This window comes from Rana temporaria, chromosome 5, assembly GCF_905171775.1.
Source record: "Rana temporaria chromosome 5, aRanTem1.1, whole genome shotgun sequence".
Lineage (NCBI taxonomy): Eukaryota > Metazoa > Chordata > Amphibia > Anura > Ranidae > Rana > Rana temporaria.
The window spans coordinates 428,754,403-428,773,379 of record NC_053493.1 but is presented as its reverse complement, the minus strand read 5'-3'; the positions used below and the strand labels follow the sequence as shown (position 1 = coordinate 428,773,379).

The 18,977-nt window shown below is 48.4% G+C and overlaps 1 protein-coding gene across 4 annotated transcripts in view; it reads right to left on the bottom strand.

Moving 5' to 3' along the window:
* Positions 1-18,977, bottom strand: part of LOC120941772 (anion exchange protein 2-like) — a 117,218-nt gene that overhangs the window by 10,549 nt on the left and 87,692 nt on the right. For all 4 annotated transcript variants that reach the window (XM_040355449.1, XM_040355448.1, XM_040355450.1 and 1 more), the window contains 12 exons: positions 18,084-18,295; positions 14,657-14,790; positions 14,388-14,568; positions 11,683-11,818; positions 11,331-11,508; positions 11,134-11,242; positions 9,439-9,623; positions 8,024-8,237; positions 5,401-5,616; positions 5,059-5,207; positions 4,143-4,337; positions 3,709-3,930 (listed from right to left, as the gene is read on the bottom strand). In XM_040355449.1, coding sequence (XP_040211383.1) covers positions 3,709-3,930; positions 4,143-4,337; positions 5,059-5,207; positions 5,401-5,616; positions 8,024-8,237; positions 9,439-9,623; positions 11,134-11,242; positions 11,331-11,508; positions 11,683-11,818; positions 14,388-14,568; positions 14,657-14,790; positions 18,084-18,295 — 2,131 coding nt within the window. The remainder of the gene's footprint in view (positions 1-3,708; positions 3,931-4,142; positions 4,338-5,058; positions 5,208-5,400; positions 5,617-8,023; positions 8,238-9,438; positions 9,624-11,133; positions 11,243-11,330; positions 11,509-11,682; positions 11,819-14,387; positions 14,569-14,656; positions 14,791-18,083; positions 18,296-18,977) is intronic.

Here is an 18,977-nt window from a genome sequence, read left to right as displayed (position 1 = left end):
GGATAGGAAGAGGTGGAGTCTCACAGAGAAGAGTTGGAGATAGAGGGATGGATAGGAAGAGGTGGGGGTCATACATAGAAGAGTTGGAGAGTAGAGGGATGGATAGGAAGAGGTGGGGTCATACAGAGAAGAGTTGGAGAGTAGAGGGATGGATAGGAAGAGGTGGAGTCTCACAGAGAAGAGTTGGAGAGTAGAGGGATGGATAGGAAGAGGTGGGGTCATACATAGAAGAGTTGGAGAGTAGAGGGATGGATAGGAAGAGGTGGAGTCTCACAGAGAAGCGTTGGAGAGTAGAGGGATGGATGGGAAGAGGTGGAGTCTCACAGAGAAGCGTTGGAGAGTAGAGGGATGGATGGGAAGAGGTGGAGTCTCACAGAGAAGCGTTGGAGAGTAGAGGGATGGATGGGATGAGGTGGGGGTCATACAGAGGAGAGTTGGAGAGTAGAGGGATGGGCAGGGAGTGGTAAATAATGGTGAAGTAATTAAATTATGGAAATAATGAAATGGTCACTCTTATGCCACGTACACACGACCAGAATTTCCGATGGAAAAAGCCAGACTGAATTTTTTCATCGGATATTCCAAACATGTGAATGCCCCATCTGAGTTTTTCCTTCGGAAATTCCAACGGACTTAGAAAGAGAACATGTTCTCCTCTTTTTGGAAATTCTGTTCGTCTGTGTGGAACTCCAACAAACAAAAAAACACTCATGCTCAGAATCAAATCGACGCATGCTCGGAAAGCATTGAACTCGGCTTGTCGTAGTTTTGTACAACAACACATTTTTAACGGTCGGAATTTGCTGTGACAGTGTGTATGCAAGACAGCTTGAATGGAATTCCCTCGGACTTTATTCCGATGGAAAATCCGATCGTGTGTACAAGGCATTAGATGTTACGAGAATGAGGCTGATGCCGCGTACACACGATAATTTTTTGGCTTGTAAAAAACGAAGTTTTTCAGCCTCTAGAAAAAACAACTTTTTTTCCAACTTCATCATTAAAACGGCATTGCCCACACACGATCGTTAAAAAAAATGCTCTAGCAAAGCGCGGTGACGTACAACAAGGACGACGGCACTATAAAGGGGAAGTTCCATGCGGATGGCGCCACCCTTGGGGCTGCTTTAGCTGATTTTGTGTTAGTAAAAGACGATTCGCGCTTTTCTGTCTGTTTTAGCGTATTGAATGTGCGATCTCCATTACGAGCGCTAGTTTTACCAGAACGAGCGCTCCCGTCTCATAACTTGCTTCTGAGCATGCGCTGGGTTTTCGCGACGTTTAAGCCCACACACGATCGTTTTTTACAACCCGAAAAACGACATCGTTTAAAGTGTCGTTAAAAAATGCAGCGTGTTCAAATTTTTTTTTGTCGTTTTTCATGCCGCGCACACACGATCATTTTTCGGCATTAAAGAAAACTTTATTTTTCAGCATGTCCAAAAAACAACGTTTTTCCAAAAATGATGAACAAAGCGCGGTGACGTACAACACGTACGACGGCACTCTGAAGGGGAAGTTTTATTCGCCTTTGGGCTGCTTTTAGCTGATTCCGTGTTAGTAAAAGACGATTTGCGCTTTTCTGTCTGTTACAGCGTGATGAATGTGCGATCTCCATTATGAATGGTAGTTTTACCAGAACGAGTGCTCCCGTCTCATAACTCGCTTCTGGGCATGCGCGGGTTTAAAACGTCGTTTTAGCCCACACACGATCATTTTTTACAACCCGAAAAACTACATTTTTTAAAACGACGTTAAAAAATGCAGCATGTTCGAATTTTTTTGGGTCGTTTTTCAGAAGCCAAAAAACGATGTGAAGCCCACACATGATGATTTTAAATTACATTTTTAAAAACATCGTTTTTTTTCATGCCGAAAAATGATCGTGTGTACGCGGCAGGAGAAGTAATTTGAAGAAAAAAGACGTGGACTATGGAGATCTGTGGGGACAGAAGTAGCCACTGTGCTCTGGAAAAGGACTCAGGAAGAAGGGAGCTGCTTAATTTATCCAGAAAAATGTTTGGAGATTGGGAATAGAAAAATAAGAAGAGATCAGGAAAGCCCTAGCTGATATTTTCTATGCGCTAACTTGGTTTATTTTTTGGTGATATTTTATGGCACGTTTGATAGACCTACAGTATAATGAACTTATCAATGAGAGGTTAGGGTTGTGCATTAGGTTATGGGTCAGGTTTAATGTTTAGGTTTAGAGGTGTTGATTGAGGTTTAGGATTGTAGGTATTGAAGTCTAGGTTTGTAGTTGTTGAGGTTTGTAGGTATTGAGGTTTAGGTTTGTAGGTATGGAGGTTTGTAGGTATTGAGGTTTAGGTTTGTAGGTGTTGAGGTTTAGGGTTAGGGTGTGAGGCTCGTAGGTGTTAAGGGTTAGGTTTGAAGGTCTTGAGGTTTAGGTTTGTCGGTGTTGCGGTTTAGGATTGTAGGTATTGAAGTCTAGGTTTATAGTTGTTGAGGTTTGTAGGGCTTGAGGTTTAGGTTTGTAGGGCTTGAGGTTTAGGTTTGTAGGTGTTGAAGTCTAGGTTTGTAGGTGTTGAGGTTTGTAGGTATTGAGGTTTAGGTTTGTAGGTGTTGCGGTTTAGGTTTGTAGGTGTTGAGGTTTAGGGTTAGGGTTAGGGTGTGAGGCTCGTAGGTGTTAAGGTTTAGGTTTGTAGGTGTTGAGGTTTGTAGGTATTGAGGTTTAGGTTTGTAGGTATTGAGGTTTGTGGGTATTGAGGTTTAGGATTGTAGGTGTTGCGGTTAAGGTTTGTAGGTGTTGCGGTTAAGGTTTGTAGGGCTTGAGGTTTAGGATTGTAGGTGTTGAGGTTTAGGTTTGTAGGTGTTGAGGTTTAGGTTTGTAGGTGTTGCGGTTTAGGTTTGTAGGTGTTGAGGTTTAGGGTTAGGGTTAGGGTGTGAGGCTCGTAGGTGTTAAGGTTTAGGTTTGTAGGTGTTGAGGTTTAGGTTTGTAGGTGTTGAGGTTTAGGTTTGTAGGTGTTGAGGTTTAGGTTTGTAGGTGTTGCGGTTTAGGTTTGTAGGTGTTGAGGTTTAGGGTTAGGGTTAGGGTGTGAGGCTCGTAGGTGTTAAGGTTTAGGTTTGTAGGTGTTGAGGTTTAGGTTTGTAGGTGTTGAGGTTTAGGTTTGTAGATGTTGAGGTTTAGGGTTAGGGTGTGAGGCTCGTAGGTGTTAAGGTTTAGGTTTGTAGGTGTTGAGGTTTGTAGGTATTGAGGTTTAGGATTGTAGGTGTTGCGGTTAAGGTTTGTAGGTGTTGAGGTTTAGGTTTGTAGGTGTTGCGGTTTAGGTTTGTAGGTGTTGAGGTTTAGGGTTAGGGTGTGAGGCTCGTAGGTGTTAAGGTTTAGGTTTGTAGGTATTGAAGTCTAGGTTTGTAGTTGTCGAGGTTTGTGGGTATTGAGGTTTAGGTTTGTAGGTGTTGAGGTTTAGGGTTAGGGTGTGAGGCTCATAGGCTTGAGGTTTAGGTTTGTAGTTGTTGAGGTTTGTAGGGCTTGAGGTTTAGGATTGTAGGTATTGAAGTCTAGGTTTGTAGTTGTTGAGGTTTAGGTTGGGTGAGTCGGATTGAGGTTTCTGAGAATGATTTTGAAAACATAAGCGTTAGAGCCAATACCAAGGTTAGGGTGAGGATGACACTTTGCAGACACTGATGAGTATTAATACTGCACTGTTCCCCAATATGAACTAGCACAGCCATTCAGCAGCCACTCACCCTTCCAGGGAAAAAGTTACTATTCTTCAGTTTACGCAAAAAGAAAGCTATAAAAAAAGTGCCGGCCATGAGTACTAGAGAGAGGAGCGCCGTGTTGGGCTGTCCCAGGACGCGGGTCGGCACTGCGGTGCTGTTCTGTAGTGAGAAGCCGGTCACATTCACATCCTCTGGCTCTGTCAGGTTTTTGGTATCGCAGTTTGTAAGAGGATGCTCCTGAAAAACCTGAAACAGAAAAGACGAAAATCTGCGTGTAAAAAACAATAGAAAGTTACATTTCTATGCCGGGTGAAAGAAGAAAAATACAGCCAAAGAGGTCAGGCCACAGGTGAGGAGCAGATAGTGGGGGGATGGGTGGTGGGACTTCTAGTTTGGAATCGTCTGTCATGGCTTTAGGAAAAAGAAGAAGAAGATGGAAGAGGGATTGAAAGTCTTACCTTGAACAGCTTGTAGAAGGTCTCATAGATGAAGATGAGGGAAATAAGAATGGAGAAAATTTCCTGTGTAAAACGTGAGACAAAGCGGACCAGGAAGCTTCCTTCGAAGGCCACAGTGGCCACCACGATGATAATAAGCCAAACGCCAATCCACACACGGGCAACCAAGTATTCCAGACCATTTGCAGAGCAGAACTGTTCATGAAAGAGGATTGTTCATTAGAATGTCCACCAACTGGCAATATCCACAAAACAAGTCTCCATCTCTTTCTACCTTCTGCATTTTCGGTTACATTGTAAAGATGATCCAAATTCAGCCCAATATCAACCACCAAATTCCAGAATCACCCTATTGCACACTTATGCCGCGTACACACGATCGGAAAATCCAACAAGAAAACCATGGATTTTTTTCCCGATGGAATGTTGGCTCAAACTTGTCTTGCATACATGCGATCAAACCAAATTCCGACCGTCAAGAACGCAGTGATGTACAACACTACAACGAGCCGAGAAAAATGAAGTTAAATGTTTCCGAGCATGCGTCGACTTGATTCAGAGCATGCGTGGTTTTTGGCTCGTCGGAATTGCATACACACGATCAGAATTTCCTCCAGGAACTTTTCTTGTCGGAAAATTTGAGAACCAGCTCTCAAATTTGGTTGGAATTTCCGACCAAAAGTTCACATCAGACTCTTGTTGACGGAATTTCCGATCATGTGTATGTGGCATTACAGGTTCCCCTTGTCATTTATCCATATTACTCGGCTTCTATCTTTTTTCTGGACTCCACACCACACAGGTCCTGGTGTCTACTATGCATTGGTGCTGATTTTCTTCCTTCCCCAAGGTTTCCCAGGTACACTCTCCTTACCTAATTAGCATTTGCTTGGATTACCTTTTATGCAAACCTCACCGTGTAAAAAGCTTCTTCAAACACCAATAAGGGTCCCGAAAATCCAACGACAAGTAGCGGCTGGGCCCCCAGGAGGCAGAATATTACTCCCTGTAAGCAGGTTCCAATGATAAGTTCTGATACCCCAAGCAAACCTTTTGTCTTCTCACCTGAGGAGGAAACATTGGAAAGTGTAGGGTCCAGCAGACACGGCGGGGAGACACGGCGGGGAGGTGGAGCAAATGATGGATAGATATGTGACATGGGGGTGATGGAGAGACACAAAACGTTTGATGGAGAAGAGTATGAAAAGACATTTAGGTGAACAGAGATTGAGATCATCGCATAGAACAAATTACTTACCCAGAAGTCCCCCAAAAGTAATGGCAGGGGACAGTGCCGCAAAATAAATGAAGATGACAGCCGCCATGCATTGTGGACTGAGTGCATCCCGGAAATCACTTAGATATTTGGGATAACGTCTTTGGATATCTCTTATGAGGCCCCCAAATGGTCTGCCAGTCCTCCGTAGGGGATCATCTTCCCCTTCGCCTGACACAGCAACTTTGGTGAGGAGATCTGAAGACAGAAAGGAAATAAGGAGCTCAGAACATGCTGGAAGGTACATTTCCTCCCATATGGTATAAAAGAGCTTCCATCATGATGTCCACATCCCAGGTATGAAGCTTAGGCTTGGCCCACAAAACAAGTTTAAATCTAAGTCATGCCGGCCTTCCTTCACAATGTTGGGAAATCTCGATCTCATTGGATCATAGCACTCCATTTCACAGTAGGATCCCTAGTATATGATGCCCGCAGCTGAGAGACCCCTTCCCCCAATTACCGCTTTACCATAGACAGCATATCCTGAGGCTTTCTGCGAGAGAAATTCACCTGAGACCACACTCTGGATCAAGTTTAGAAGTTTTCTTTATTGACTCGTACAAGGAGACAAGTTACAACAATAGGACAGATATCTGTCTATTGGTTCTGACCGCCTGCCACCCGTGCAATAGGGCTGCATAGACAGTCAGCCTGATGGACACCTATCTGAACAGATAATTGCCCACTGGTTCTGACCTCTATGACACGTGCAATAGGGCAGAATACACAAAGTTCAGCCTTATGAGCTCCTATCTGACTTGTCTGTCTAACAAATGTAAAACTTGAATTTATATACCTTTACACATGTCGGATCTTCTGTCTATCTATGAGAAACTGATTCTGTGGATCAGTTCCAAAGATAGAAACAGGGATACGCAGGCTGAACAGCAGATCCGCCTGCGTATCTCTTTTGAGGATCTGGCCCTATGTGTTCTATGTAACAGTTTTAATGAGGGCACAAGTAGACCTTTGTTTGACCTTGTCATCAAGGCTGTATCCTGGCCTAGACCAACAAGGCCCAGGCCTAGGGCAGCACTTTGCAGGGGGGCAGCACAAAAAGAGTCCCCGCCGGCTTGCACTACACTGTTAGGCAAATTAGTCTAGCGCCCCCATAAAGCGGCTGGTCTGCTTCCGCCCCGGCATTCCGCAACTGTGTGTCGGGGGGGGGGGGGGGTGCTTCTAATTTTGACTGTCCTATCATCCTGGAGCACAAACCTTCCTCACTGTGCTATGTTTCTGTTGCACCATTGGCATGGTTATATTTTCTTAGTCCTCTCAATAAAATTATCAGTCATTTGTGCTTAAAGTAGAACCTTTAATCAACATTTTTTTTTTCATTTTGGATGGAGTGAGGGAGGGTTATAGCCCCTGTCAGTTTATTCTTTACCATCCCTGTCCAATTGGGGAGATTTCCCTTCACTTCCTGGTCCATAGCCAAATAGGAAGTGAGAGAAAAACTATGCAAATTATGGGAATCCATTGCCCACCCCAAAGGCCCTCAGAACTAGTGTCCCGCCCCCCCCCCCCGGAAAATTTCAGGGCGGGTCTTAAAAAACAGGGTGTGGCCTTGACAGGAAGGGGTGGGTCATATTTAAATTAGGAGGTGCAGAAGTTTAGTTTATTTTAAACCCCCCTGTATCACTTATCCTTGAAGACACTTATCTTATCTCTGTGATTTATATGCATTTCAACTGTGGTTAAAATCTTCCTTTTCTAATTAGTGAACTTAAAATGAACGATCTTAAGGCCCCTTTCACACCTGCGGACTGTATGTCCGCTTTTTCATCCATCCGTGTGCGGATGAGCGGATGAGCGGGTGTGCGGATGAAAAAGGGACATACATTGGTCCCTATGAGATCAGGTGTCAGCGCCGCTGACACCCGATCTCGCCCGCTTCCACATTCCTCCGATTCTGCAGACGGAGGAAAACCCTATTTTCCAATCCCCCCATAGAGGAGAGCGTAGAAAAAACAGGGCGGTCCCTGCGCAGTGTGCGGGGACTGCCCGATCATCCGCCGGCTCAGCGGGGATCAACGGAGCGATCCCCGCTGAGCAAGTGGAGGTTCACGGGGCGGATCATTACTGATCCGCCCCGTGTGAAAGGGCCCTAATACATTTTCAAGAACACCTGTGTGACCTTGTCATGAAGAAGAGGGGTCATCTAAAGTTCTACACTTAAAAATGAAGACTTTCTTTAAATCTTTGAAATAATTCTACAGTACTTCTTCTGAGCAATCTTTTGCAAGAATTCATAGATGATTATAAAATAAGCATCTAATTTCTCTAACACTTTCCTCTGAAAAGTCGAATGCCCCGTACACACCATCGGGGTTCCCAATGGGAAAACTGCGAGGAGAGCTTTTGGCCGGGAATCCGTCAGTTTTTGGCATTTTTTTCATCAGATGGAGCGTACACACCGCCGGGATTCCCGGGCCAAAAGCTCTCATCTGAGTTTTCCTGTCGGAATACCCGCTCGTGTGTACGGGAGAGCAGCTTCTTGATTTTCCCATCAGGATTTCCAACGGACTTTGACCCGTCGGGGATCACGACCATGTGTACAGCGTCCCCCTGTATGGTGTAGGAGTGGGTAAGGCGGACTCACCTTTATCTTTGGTAGTGCTGACTTCTTCTGCCACCTTCTTCTCTTGGCCGTGCCGTCTTCGGAGCATCTCTCTCTGGAAGAGGGCCACCGATCTCAGAAGCTCCTCGCCCATCACCTCAGAGGGTGGCAGCACAACGCTGCAGTCTAAAAACTCATTTATGGCGGTCAGAAGATCCTGGCGATCATCAGCGAGGTAGGCGGCCTCGTGGAAACACTGGGGGGGGGATATACATGGGGAGGGTCACATAGGTGCACAGCAAGGAGAGGATAGACTTGGAAAATCAGGACAACTCAGAGGCCTAACGGGAAAGGAGTAAGGATGGGCACAGGAAAAAGAGAGCGGAGGAGACGGAGCAAAGGCAGGCGCAAAGTTAAAAGAAATACTAAAAATGAATAACGGCTATTGAAATGAATGAAAAGGCAGTATAGAGTATATACAGTACAGTATATATTACAAGGCCGCAATGAGACAACTGATTTCCATTCATTGTGTGACCTCAGGAACACATGGACCCTAAGCTGGAGCTTTATGTATAGTAGAAACATGTAAATCCAGGAGAAGGTTGCCCTTGTGCAAGTTTGGCCTTTGGGCACTTCATAAAGTAGGACCTAAATGTGAAGAGCAACAAGGCTGGGACTTCCAATCCCCATCTGTATTTACATGTTTCTCAAAATGAAATAATAGATTTAATTCTAGCCTCTTCATCTCCCTGGGAAAAGAGAATATGGAAGCCTTCTTTGGAAGGAACCAAGGACCTTCTACTGCTAGGAAGAGTGTTTGGTCATGGAAACCTTCTTTGGAAGGAACCGGGGACCTTGCACTGCTAGGACAAGTGTATGGTAATGGAAACCTTCTTTCCTTGGAACTAACTGGGGAAGTCTGGTAATGGAAGTCTTATTTGGAGGGAACCGGGGACTTTCTACTGCTAGGAAGAGTCTGGTAATGTAAGCCTTCTTAGGAAGGAATCGGGAACCTTCTCCTGCTAGGAAAAGTGTATGGTAATAGAAGCCTTCTTTCCTTGGAACTAACTGGGGAAGTCTTATTTGGAAGGAACCGGGGACCCTCTACTGCTAGGAAGAGTGCCTGGTAATAGAAACCTTCTTTGGAAGGAACCGGAGACCTTCTAATGCTAGGAAGACTGTCTGGTAATGGAAGTAATGGAAGCCTTCTTTGGAAGTTACTGAAGACCTTCTAATGCTAGGAAGACTGTCTGGTAATGGAAGCCTTTTTTGGAAGGAACCGGAGACCTTCTAATGCTAGGAAGACTGTCTGATAATGGAAGTAATGGAAGCCTTCTTTGGAAGTTACTGAAGACCTTCTACTGCTAGGAAGAATATCTGGTAATGGAAGCCATTTTTGGAAGGAACCGGGGACCTTCTACTGCTGGACTTCTGGGAAGAGTGCCTGGACTCACCTTATCTGACATGAGGGTGGAGATGGACCTTCCAATTTCATGATAGTCCATATTGACTGTGCTGGGTCCCAGAAGAACAAAAAGAAAACGCACTGGGATAGAAACTTCCAACACAGAGTCCAGCTCCACCGCCTCCTGGAGCCGCACGAATGCCATGGTAGGCTGATCAAGGAACTCCACACAGCCTGGTGGGACACAGCAAAGAAAATGTCACTCATTAGTGGGCCAGCTTGGTCCATGTACTGTACATGTATTTAAAGCTGTATTTAGGGAGCTGGTATTTGATTCTCATATACTGTATAATCTGAAACCTCCACAGTGGTGACTTATTAGATGGAAATCAGACCAAAAATCCAGCAATCCATTTATTCTTTCTGAACTTAACCCAACATCTACAGTATTGGGAATGAGTATGGATCAGAACTTCAACAATATGACCCAACAAACCATCCATATTCTCCTGTTGTGGCAAATAACCCAACAATCAACATGCTTCTCTGTGCCGGTCAGGTCTGTGGGTAACACCAGCCTGGTCTATGGGTAACGCCGGCCTGGTCTGTGGGTAATGCCGGTCTGGTCTGTGGGTAACGCCGTTCTGGTCTGTGGGTAACGCGGGTCTGGTCTGTGGGTGACACCGGCCTGGTCTGTGGGTAACACTGGCCTGGTCTGTGGGTGACACCGGCCTGGTCTATGGGTAACACCGGCCTGGTCTGTGGGTGACACCGGCCTGGTCTGTGGGTGACACCGGCCTGGTCTGTGGGTAACACCGGCCTGGTCTGTGGGTAATGCCGGTCTGGTCTGTGGGTAACATCGGCCTGGTCTATGGGTAACGCCGGCCTGGTCTGTGGGTAACACCGGCCTGGTCTGTGGGTGACACCGGCCTGGTCTGTGGGTGACACCGGCCTGGTCTGTGGGTAACACCGGCCTGGTCTGTGGGTAACACAGTCCTGGTCTGTGGGTAACGCCGGTCTGTGGGTAACGCCGGTTTGGTCTGTGGGTAACGCTGGCCTGGTCTGTGGGTAACACCGGCCTGGTCTGTGGGTAACACAGTCCTGGTCTGTGGTTGACACCGGTCTGGTCAGTTGGTAACGCCGGCCTGGTCTGTGGGTGACACCGGCCTGGTCTGTGGGTAACACCAGTCTGGTCTGTGGGTAACACCGGCCTGGTCTGTGGGTGACACCGGCCTGGTCTGTGGGTAACGCTGGCCTGGTCTGTGGGTAACGCTGCTCTAGTCTGTGGGTGACACCGGCCTGGTCAGTGGGTAACACCGGCCTGGTCTGTGGGTAACACTGGCCTGGTCTGTGGGTAACACCGGCCTGGTCTGTGGGTAACACTGGCCTGGTCTGTGAGTAACGCCGGCCTAGTCTGTGGGTAACGCCGGTCTGGTCTGTGGGTAACGCTGGCCTAGTCTGTGAGTAACACCGGCCTGGTCTGTGGGTAACGCTGCTCTAGTCTGTGGGTGACACCGGCCTGGTCAGTGGGTAACACCGGCCTGGTCAGTGGGTAACACCGGCCTGGTCTGTGGGTAACACTGGCCTGGTCTGTGGGTAACACCGGCCTGGTCTGTGGGTAACACTGGCCTGGTCTGTGAGTAACACCGACCTGATGAGGGCGATCATTTCCTGAACCCGAGATTCATTGATACCTTTGTATTTTCCCACCACATCTATATCAGAAGTTTCCAAAGACACTCACCAACAAGCACCACACTGGCCTCGGCATTCTCGGGGATCTTCTCCAAGAGTTTTAGTTCATGTTTGGACTTGGAGCGTTGGATTGTAGGTAGAGACGGAAGGGATTCTCTCTGAGGAGACACATTGCTCAGGTTATAATGACAGCCAAGCATTGCCCACCCCTCCCCCCCATTCCATATCCCCATGTACACATCTCACCTCCCGGTCTATATCAATTTTTGTCTCCTGATCTGATGGATCTCCACCCATTAAAGGGTCTGTTAGGTTGGGTTCACTGTTCTGAGAGATGTGATTGGTGCTGTGATGTCCAAGCAGAGAACCCAGACTGGCAGTCGAAATATTATGAGGAAATGTGTCCTTCTCATCGCTTGGGTGACTGAAATACATGAAATGCCCATCAGTAAGAAAATCACCCACAGCCAGTCCCTGCTTGTAGAGGTGTACCTACCTGTCTGCATGGGTGTACCTACCCACACAGAGCCCTTAATGTGTACATACAGGCTTTCTATACATAGACTGTATGTAATATAATTCATGTATGTCCATCTACCTGTGTTTTAGGAGTAAAGCTCTCAGTACGTTCGCTCGATCCTCCGCTCTTATCTGGTCACTAATGATCATCTGCTCCACCACTTGATGAGCAATTCCAGGGAGAGTTCTCTGATCCAGATCTAGAAGAACAGCACCTGGCAGGAAACATCATTCACCGTGTCCAATATCAACAGTCTGCACAGGATTGCACCCTACTCTTCCCCCCGTACCCCCATATCTTTCACCCAAACACTCCCTACAGCAACCACCATAACTCCGACCACCCGTCTCCTACACTCTCTACACCTTTCTACATAACACACAGCCTCAACCTCATCCTCTTATCCTACATCTCCCACCAAGACTGTGACCCCCCCCCCGTCCTACCCCTCTCATCATAACCCCAACCTCCTCCTCCTATCCTACATCTCCCACCAAGACTGTGACCCCCCCCCCCCTCGTCCTACCCCTCTCATCATAGCCCCAACCTCCTCCTCCTATCCTACATCTCCCACCAAGACTCTGACCCCCCTCGTCCTACCCCTCTCATCATAACCCCAACCCCCTCCTCCTATCCTACATCTCCCACCAAGACTGTGACCCCCCTCGTCCTACCCCTCTTAACATAGCCCCAACCTCCTCCTCCTATCCTACATCTCCCACCAAGACTCTGACCCCCCTCGTCCTACCCCTCTCATCATAACCCCAACCTCCTCCTCCTATCCTACATCTCCCACCAAGACTCTGACCCCCCTCGTCCTACCCCTCTCAACATAGCCCCAACCTCCTCCTCTTATCCCACATCTCCCACCATGACTCCGACTTCCTTCGTCCTACCCCTCTCAACATAACCCCAACCTCCCCTTTCCTACATCTCCCACCAAGACTGTGACCCCCCTCATCCTACCCCTCTTAACATAACCCCAACCTCCTCCTCCTATCCTACATCTCCCACCAAAACTCGGACTTCCTTCGTCCTACCCCTCTCAACCTAACCCCAACCTCCTCCTATATTCCCTACATCTCCCACCAAGACTGTGACCCCCCTCACCCTACCCCTCTCAACATAACCTCAACCTCCTCCTATATTCCCTACATCTCCCACCAAGACTGTGACCCCCCTCACCCTACCCCTCTCATAATAACCCCAATCTCCTCCTATACTCCCTACATCTCCCACCATGACTCTGACCCCCCTCACCCTACCCCTCTCATCATAACCCCAATCTCCTCCTCCTATCCTACATCCCCCACCATGACGATGACCCCCCTTGTCCTACCCCTCTCAACATAACCCAAACTCTGCCTCCTATACTCTCTACACATCCCACTATAACGCCAACTTCCCGCCTCCTACACCTCCCACCATAACTCCAACCTCCTCCTCCTATCCTACATCTCCCACAATAACTCTGACCCCCCTCACCTCCTACAATTTTCAACACAACTCCATCCTTCTCCTCCTACACTTTTCTTCATACACCAGCACCCTCTTCCTCCCTACACCTATTTTCCTAAATCTAATCTCCTCCTCCTACATTCCCTACACCTCCCACTGTAACTCTGACCCCCCACCTCCTACACCTCTCAACATAATCCCAACCTCCTCCTCCTTGATTCCCTACATCTCCCACCTAACTCTGATCTCCCTCGTCCTACTCCTCTATGCATAATCCAACCTCTGCCTTCTATACTGCCTACACCTCCCACCATAACCCTGACCTCCCGTCTCCTACACTCCCTACTCCTCCCACCATGACTCTGACCTCCCACCTCCTACACTCCCTACACCTTTCAACATAACCCCAACCTCCTCCTCCTATCCTACATCTCCCACCATGACTCCGACTTCCTTCGTCCTACCCCTCTCATCATAACCCCTACCTCCCCTTTCCTACGCTCCCTACAATTTTCAACATAACCCCAACCTCCTTCTATATTCCCTACACCTCCCACCATGACCCTGACCTCCCGCCTCCTACACTCCCTACACCTCCCACCATAACTCTGACCTCCCGCCTCCTACACTCCCTACACCTCCCACCATGACCCTGACCTCCCGCCTCCTACACTCCCTACACCTCCCACCATAACTCTGACCTCCCGCCTCCTACACTCCCTACACCTCCCACCATGACCCTGACCTCCTGTCTCCTACACTCCCTACACCTTTCAACATAACCCCAACCTCCTCCTCCTATCCTACATCTCCCACCATGACTCGGACTTCCTTCGTCCTACCCCTCTCAACATAACCCCAACCTCCTCCTATCCTACATCTCCCACCATAACTCTGACCTCCCGCCTCCTACACTCCCTACACCTCCCACCATGACCCTGACCTCCTGTCTCCTACACTCCCTACAACTTTCAACATAACCCAACCTCCTCCTCCTATCCTACATCTCCCACCATGACTCTGGTCTCCCTCGACTTCCCTCTCTCAACATAACTCCTACCTCCCCTTTCCTACACTCCCTACAACTTTCAACATAACCCCAACCCTCCTATTTTCCCTCCACCTCCTACACTCCTTACACCATTTAACATAACCCATAATCCCAACCTCCCCCCTTTTATTCCCTACACCTCCCACCATGACTCCGAGTTTCTAAGGTTTCCATACATCCAGTCTCACACAAATATCCCATAATATTTAGAGATTCCTCCATTGCCTAGCCACCCAACTCACCGGATCCCCACATCTTAAGCAGATCTAGTTACCATGTGACAGCGTTCGTCTTAGTTCCAGGAGACTGCGGAAACTGAGAGAAGCCACGTGTGGTTTTCCCCATTGGTCCGTCTCTACTTCAACGTCCTCCTCAAACTTTATCCAGCGAGCCGTCTCCTTCCATTGTAATTCCTGGTGCTTGTCCAACACCAACTCGTTCAGCTCCACAAACACCTGGTGGGTTTTATCAACCATTGAGGGTCGTAAAACAAGATGTTGTGTGGTTCATGAGAAAGATACAATACACACAAGCTGTACTTACCTCGTGGGGTTGGAGGGTGACACTTTTCCTGTGAGGTTGTCTCTCTTTGTGGTCTTTGTTGATGTGAACCACTTGCCCTTTGCTCTTCCGTACAAGATGTCTACGCACCGCAGGTAGGTCCTCAAATCTGTGACCTAAGATATGGAGAGCCGTTAGGGACAGAATGTAGCAGAATCTGATCTTCCTATCGTTCTGCCCCTGAGGTCTCTAGACACAAGAGGAGGAGCTACACTGGATGGATAACAACCTTCTGAATGTTCCGAGATTGGAAAAACAATGGATGGGGGTTTAATGGTCAATGGGCACTGTGACGGGAGGGCCCCTGGAACCCAGAATCCCTTGTTTCAGCCCCCCATCTACCTCTTATGTCTAAGTCATCCTGGAGTCGTGGATGGGGTATTAGTAGTCCAGAAGGGCAGTGGATGGGGTATTAGTAATCCAGAAGGTCAGTGGATGGGGTATTAGTAGTCTAGAGAAGGAGTGGATGGGGTACTAGTAATCCAGAAAGGCAGTGGATGGGGTATTAGTAGTCCAGAGAGGGAGTGGATGAGGTATTAGTAGTCCAGAGAGGGAGTGGATGAGGTATTAGTAGTCCAGAGAGGGAGTGGGCGGGGTATTAGTAATCCAGAAAGGCAGTGGATGGGGTATTAGTAGTCCAGAAGGGCAGTGGATGGGGTATTAGTAGACCAGAGAAGGAGTGGATGGGATATTAGTAGGACAGAGAGGGAGTGGATGGGGTATTAGTAGACCAGAGAAGGAGTGGATGGGGTATTAGTAGTCCAGAGAAGGAGTGGATGGGGTATTAGTAGTCCAGAGAGGGAGTGGATGGGGTATTAGTAGGACAGAAGGGTAGTGGATGGGGTATTAGTAGGACAGAAGGGTAGTGGATGGGGTATTAGTAGGACAGAAGGGTAGTGGATGGGGTATTAGTAGGACAGAAGGGCAGTGGATGGGGTATTAGTAGTCCAGAAGGGTAGTGGATGGGGTATTAGTAGTTCAGAGAGGGAGTGGATGGGGTATTAGTAATTCAGAAGGGCAGTGGATGAGGTATTAGAAGTCCAGAGAAGGAGTGGATGGGGTATTAGTAGTCCAGAGAAGGAGTGGATGGGGTATTGGTAGTCCAGAGAAGGAGTGGACGTGGTATTAGTAGTCCAGAAGGGCAGTGGATGGGGTATTAGTAGTCCAGAAGGGCAGTGGATGGGGTATTAGTAATTCAGAAGGGCAGTGGATGGGGTATTAGTGGTCCAGAGAGGGAGTGGATGGGGTATTAGTAGTCCAGAGAGGGAGTGGATGGGGTATTAGTAGTCCAGAGAGGGAGTAGATGTGGTATTAGTAGTCCAGAGAGGCAGTGGATGGGGTATTAGTAGTCCAGAGAAGCAATGGATGGGGTATTAGTAGTCCAGAGAGGAAGTGGATGGGGTATTAGTAGTCCAGAGAAGGAGTAGATAGGGTATTAGTAGTCCAGAGAGGGAGTAGATGTGGTATTAGTAGTCCAGAGAAGGAGTGGATGGGGTATTAGTAGTCCAGAAGGGCAGTGGATGGGGTATTAGTAGTCCAGAGAAGCAATGGATGGGGTATTAGTAGTCCAGAGAGGAAGTGGATGGGGTATTAGTAGTCCAGAGAGGGAGTAGATGTGGTATTAGTAGTCCAGAGAGGGAGTGGATGGGGTATTAGTAGGACAGAAGGGTAGTGGATGGGGTATTAGTATTCCAGAGAGGGAGTGGATGGGGTATTAGTAGTCCAGAGAGGGAGTGGATGGGGTATTAGTAGACCAGAGAAGGAGTGGATGGGATATTAGTAGGACAGAGAGGGAGTGGATGGGGTATTAGTAGACCAGAGAAGGAGTGGATGGGGTATTAGTAGTCCAGAGAAGGAGTGGATGGGGTATTAGTAGTCCAGAGAGGGAGTGGATGGGGTATTAGTAGGACAGAAGGGTAGTGGATGGGGTATTAGTAGGACAGAAGGATAGTGGATGGGGTATTAGTAGGACAGAAGGGTAGTGGATGGGGTATTAGTAGGACAGAAGGGCAGTGGATGGGGTATTAGTAGTCCAGAAGGGTAGTGGATGGGGTATTAGTAGTTCAGAGAGGGAGTGGATGGGGTATTAGTAATTCAGAAGGGCAGTGGATGAGGTATTAGAAGTCCAGAGAAGGAGTGGATGGGGTATTAGTAGTCCAGAGAAGGAGTGGATGGGGTATTGGTAGTCCAGAGAAGGAGTGGACGTGGTATTAGTAGTCCAGAAGGGCAGTGGATGGGGTATTAGTAGTCCAGAAGGGCAGTGGATGGGGTATTAGTAGGACAGAAGGGTAGTGGATGGGGTATTAGTAGTCCAGAAGGGTAGTGGATGGGGTATTAGTAGGACAGAAGGGTAGTGGATGGGGTATTAGTAGGACAGAAGGGTAGTGGATGGGGTATTAGTAGGACAGAAGGGTAGTGGATGGGGTATTAGTAGGACAGAAGGGTAGTGGATGGGGTATTAGTAGGACAGAAGGGTAGTGGATGGGGTATTAGTAGGACAGAAGGGTAGTGGATGGGGTATTAGTAGGACAGAAGGGTAGTGGATGGGGTATTAGTAGGACAGAAGGGTAGTGGATGGGGTATTAGTAGTCCAGAAAGGGAGTGGGTGGGGTATTAGTAGTCCAGAAGGGCAGTGGATGGGGTATTAGAAGTCCAGAGAAGGAGTGGGTGGGGTATTAGTAGTCCAGAAGGGCAGTGGATGGGGTATTAGAAGTCCAAAGAGGAAGTGGATGGGGTATTAGTAGTCCAGAGAAGGAGTGGATGGGGTATTAGTAGTCCAGAAGGGCAGTGGATGGGGTATTAGTGGTCCAGAAGGGCAGTGGATGGGGTATTAGTAACAAAATTCAAAAAATGATGGGGTATTAGTAGTCCAGAGAAGGAATGGATGGGGTATTAGTAGACCAGAGAGGGAGTGGATGGGGTATTAGTAGTCCAGAGAGGAAGTGGATGGGGTATTAGTAGTCCTGAGAGGGAGTAGATGGGGTATTAGTAGTCCTGAGAGGGAGTAGATGGGGTATTAGTAGACCAGAGAAGGAGTGGATGGGGTATTAGTAGACCAGAGAAGGAGTGGATGGGGTATTAGTAGTCCAGAGAAGGAGTGGATGGGGTATTAGTAGTCCAGAGAGGGAGTGGATGGGGTATTAGTAGTCCAGAAGGGTAGTGGTGGGGTATAAACAGTCTGAAGGCACTACCAAGGTCAGGTCTATAGTAGTTTGAGGCCCAAGCATGAGGAGATAAGACCACACACATAGGAGGTCTTCTGCTGATCTCGGGGGGTACATTTGGGTGGAACATGGAAGGGGGCAGAATAATGGGGCACTTGTCTTTCTGGGTCTGGACCCCATTCTGTGATTACTAGTCTTGGTGGAAGAACCTCTTGCCTCTTCCAGCCCACTGTGACATCACTTACTTTTCATGTAGTCGAGGTCAGCTGATGCGAGAGTCTGAGCTTCGGTCTCATCGGTGGGCACAAGGTGATAGTGGGCATCCTCGGGGTGGGTCATACTACCAATTCTCCGACGTTCTGTAAGGCTGTAGCTACGATGAGGAGGTTGTCGATGAGGGGGGCGTGAGGTGCTAGCTACCTCGGCCACTGGAGAGCTGCATGTTTTCTGGTCTTCCCTGTGAACACACACAAGTACAGTACAATGTGTATGAACTACGAGTCATGGAGTGTCCGGGTCATGCAGTGTCCGGGTCATGGAGTGTCGGGGTCATGGAGTGTACGGGTCATGGAGTGTCCGGGTCATGGAGTGTACAAGTCATGGAGTGTCCGGGTCATGGAGTGTCCGGGTCATGGAGTGTCCGGGTCATGGAGTGTACAGGTCATGGAGTGTCCGGGTCATGGAGTGTCCGGGTCATGGAGTGTCCGGGTCATGGAGTGTACGGATCATGGAGTGTCCGGGTCATGGAGTGTCCGGGTCATGGAGTGTACAGGTCATGGAGTGTCCGGGTCATGGAGTGTCCGGGTCATGGAGTGTCCGGGTCATGGAGTGTAGAGGTCATGGAGTGTCCGGGTCATGGAGTGTCCGGGTCATGGAGTGTACGGGTGAAGGAGTGTCCGGGTCATGGAGTGTCCGGGTCATGGAGTGTCCGGGTCATGGAGTGTCCGGGTCATGGAGTGTAGAGGTCATGGAGTGTCCGGGTCATGGAGTGTCCGGGTCATGGAGTGTCCGGGTCATGGATTGTACGGGTCATGGAGTGTCCGGGTCATGGAGTGTAGGGGTCATGGAGTGTCCGGGTCATGGAGTGTCCGGGTCATGGAGTGTAGGGGTCATGGAGTGTCCGGGTCATGGAGTGTCCA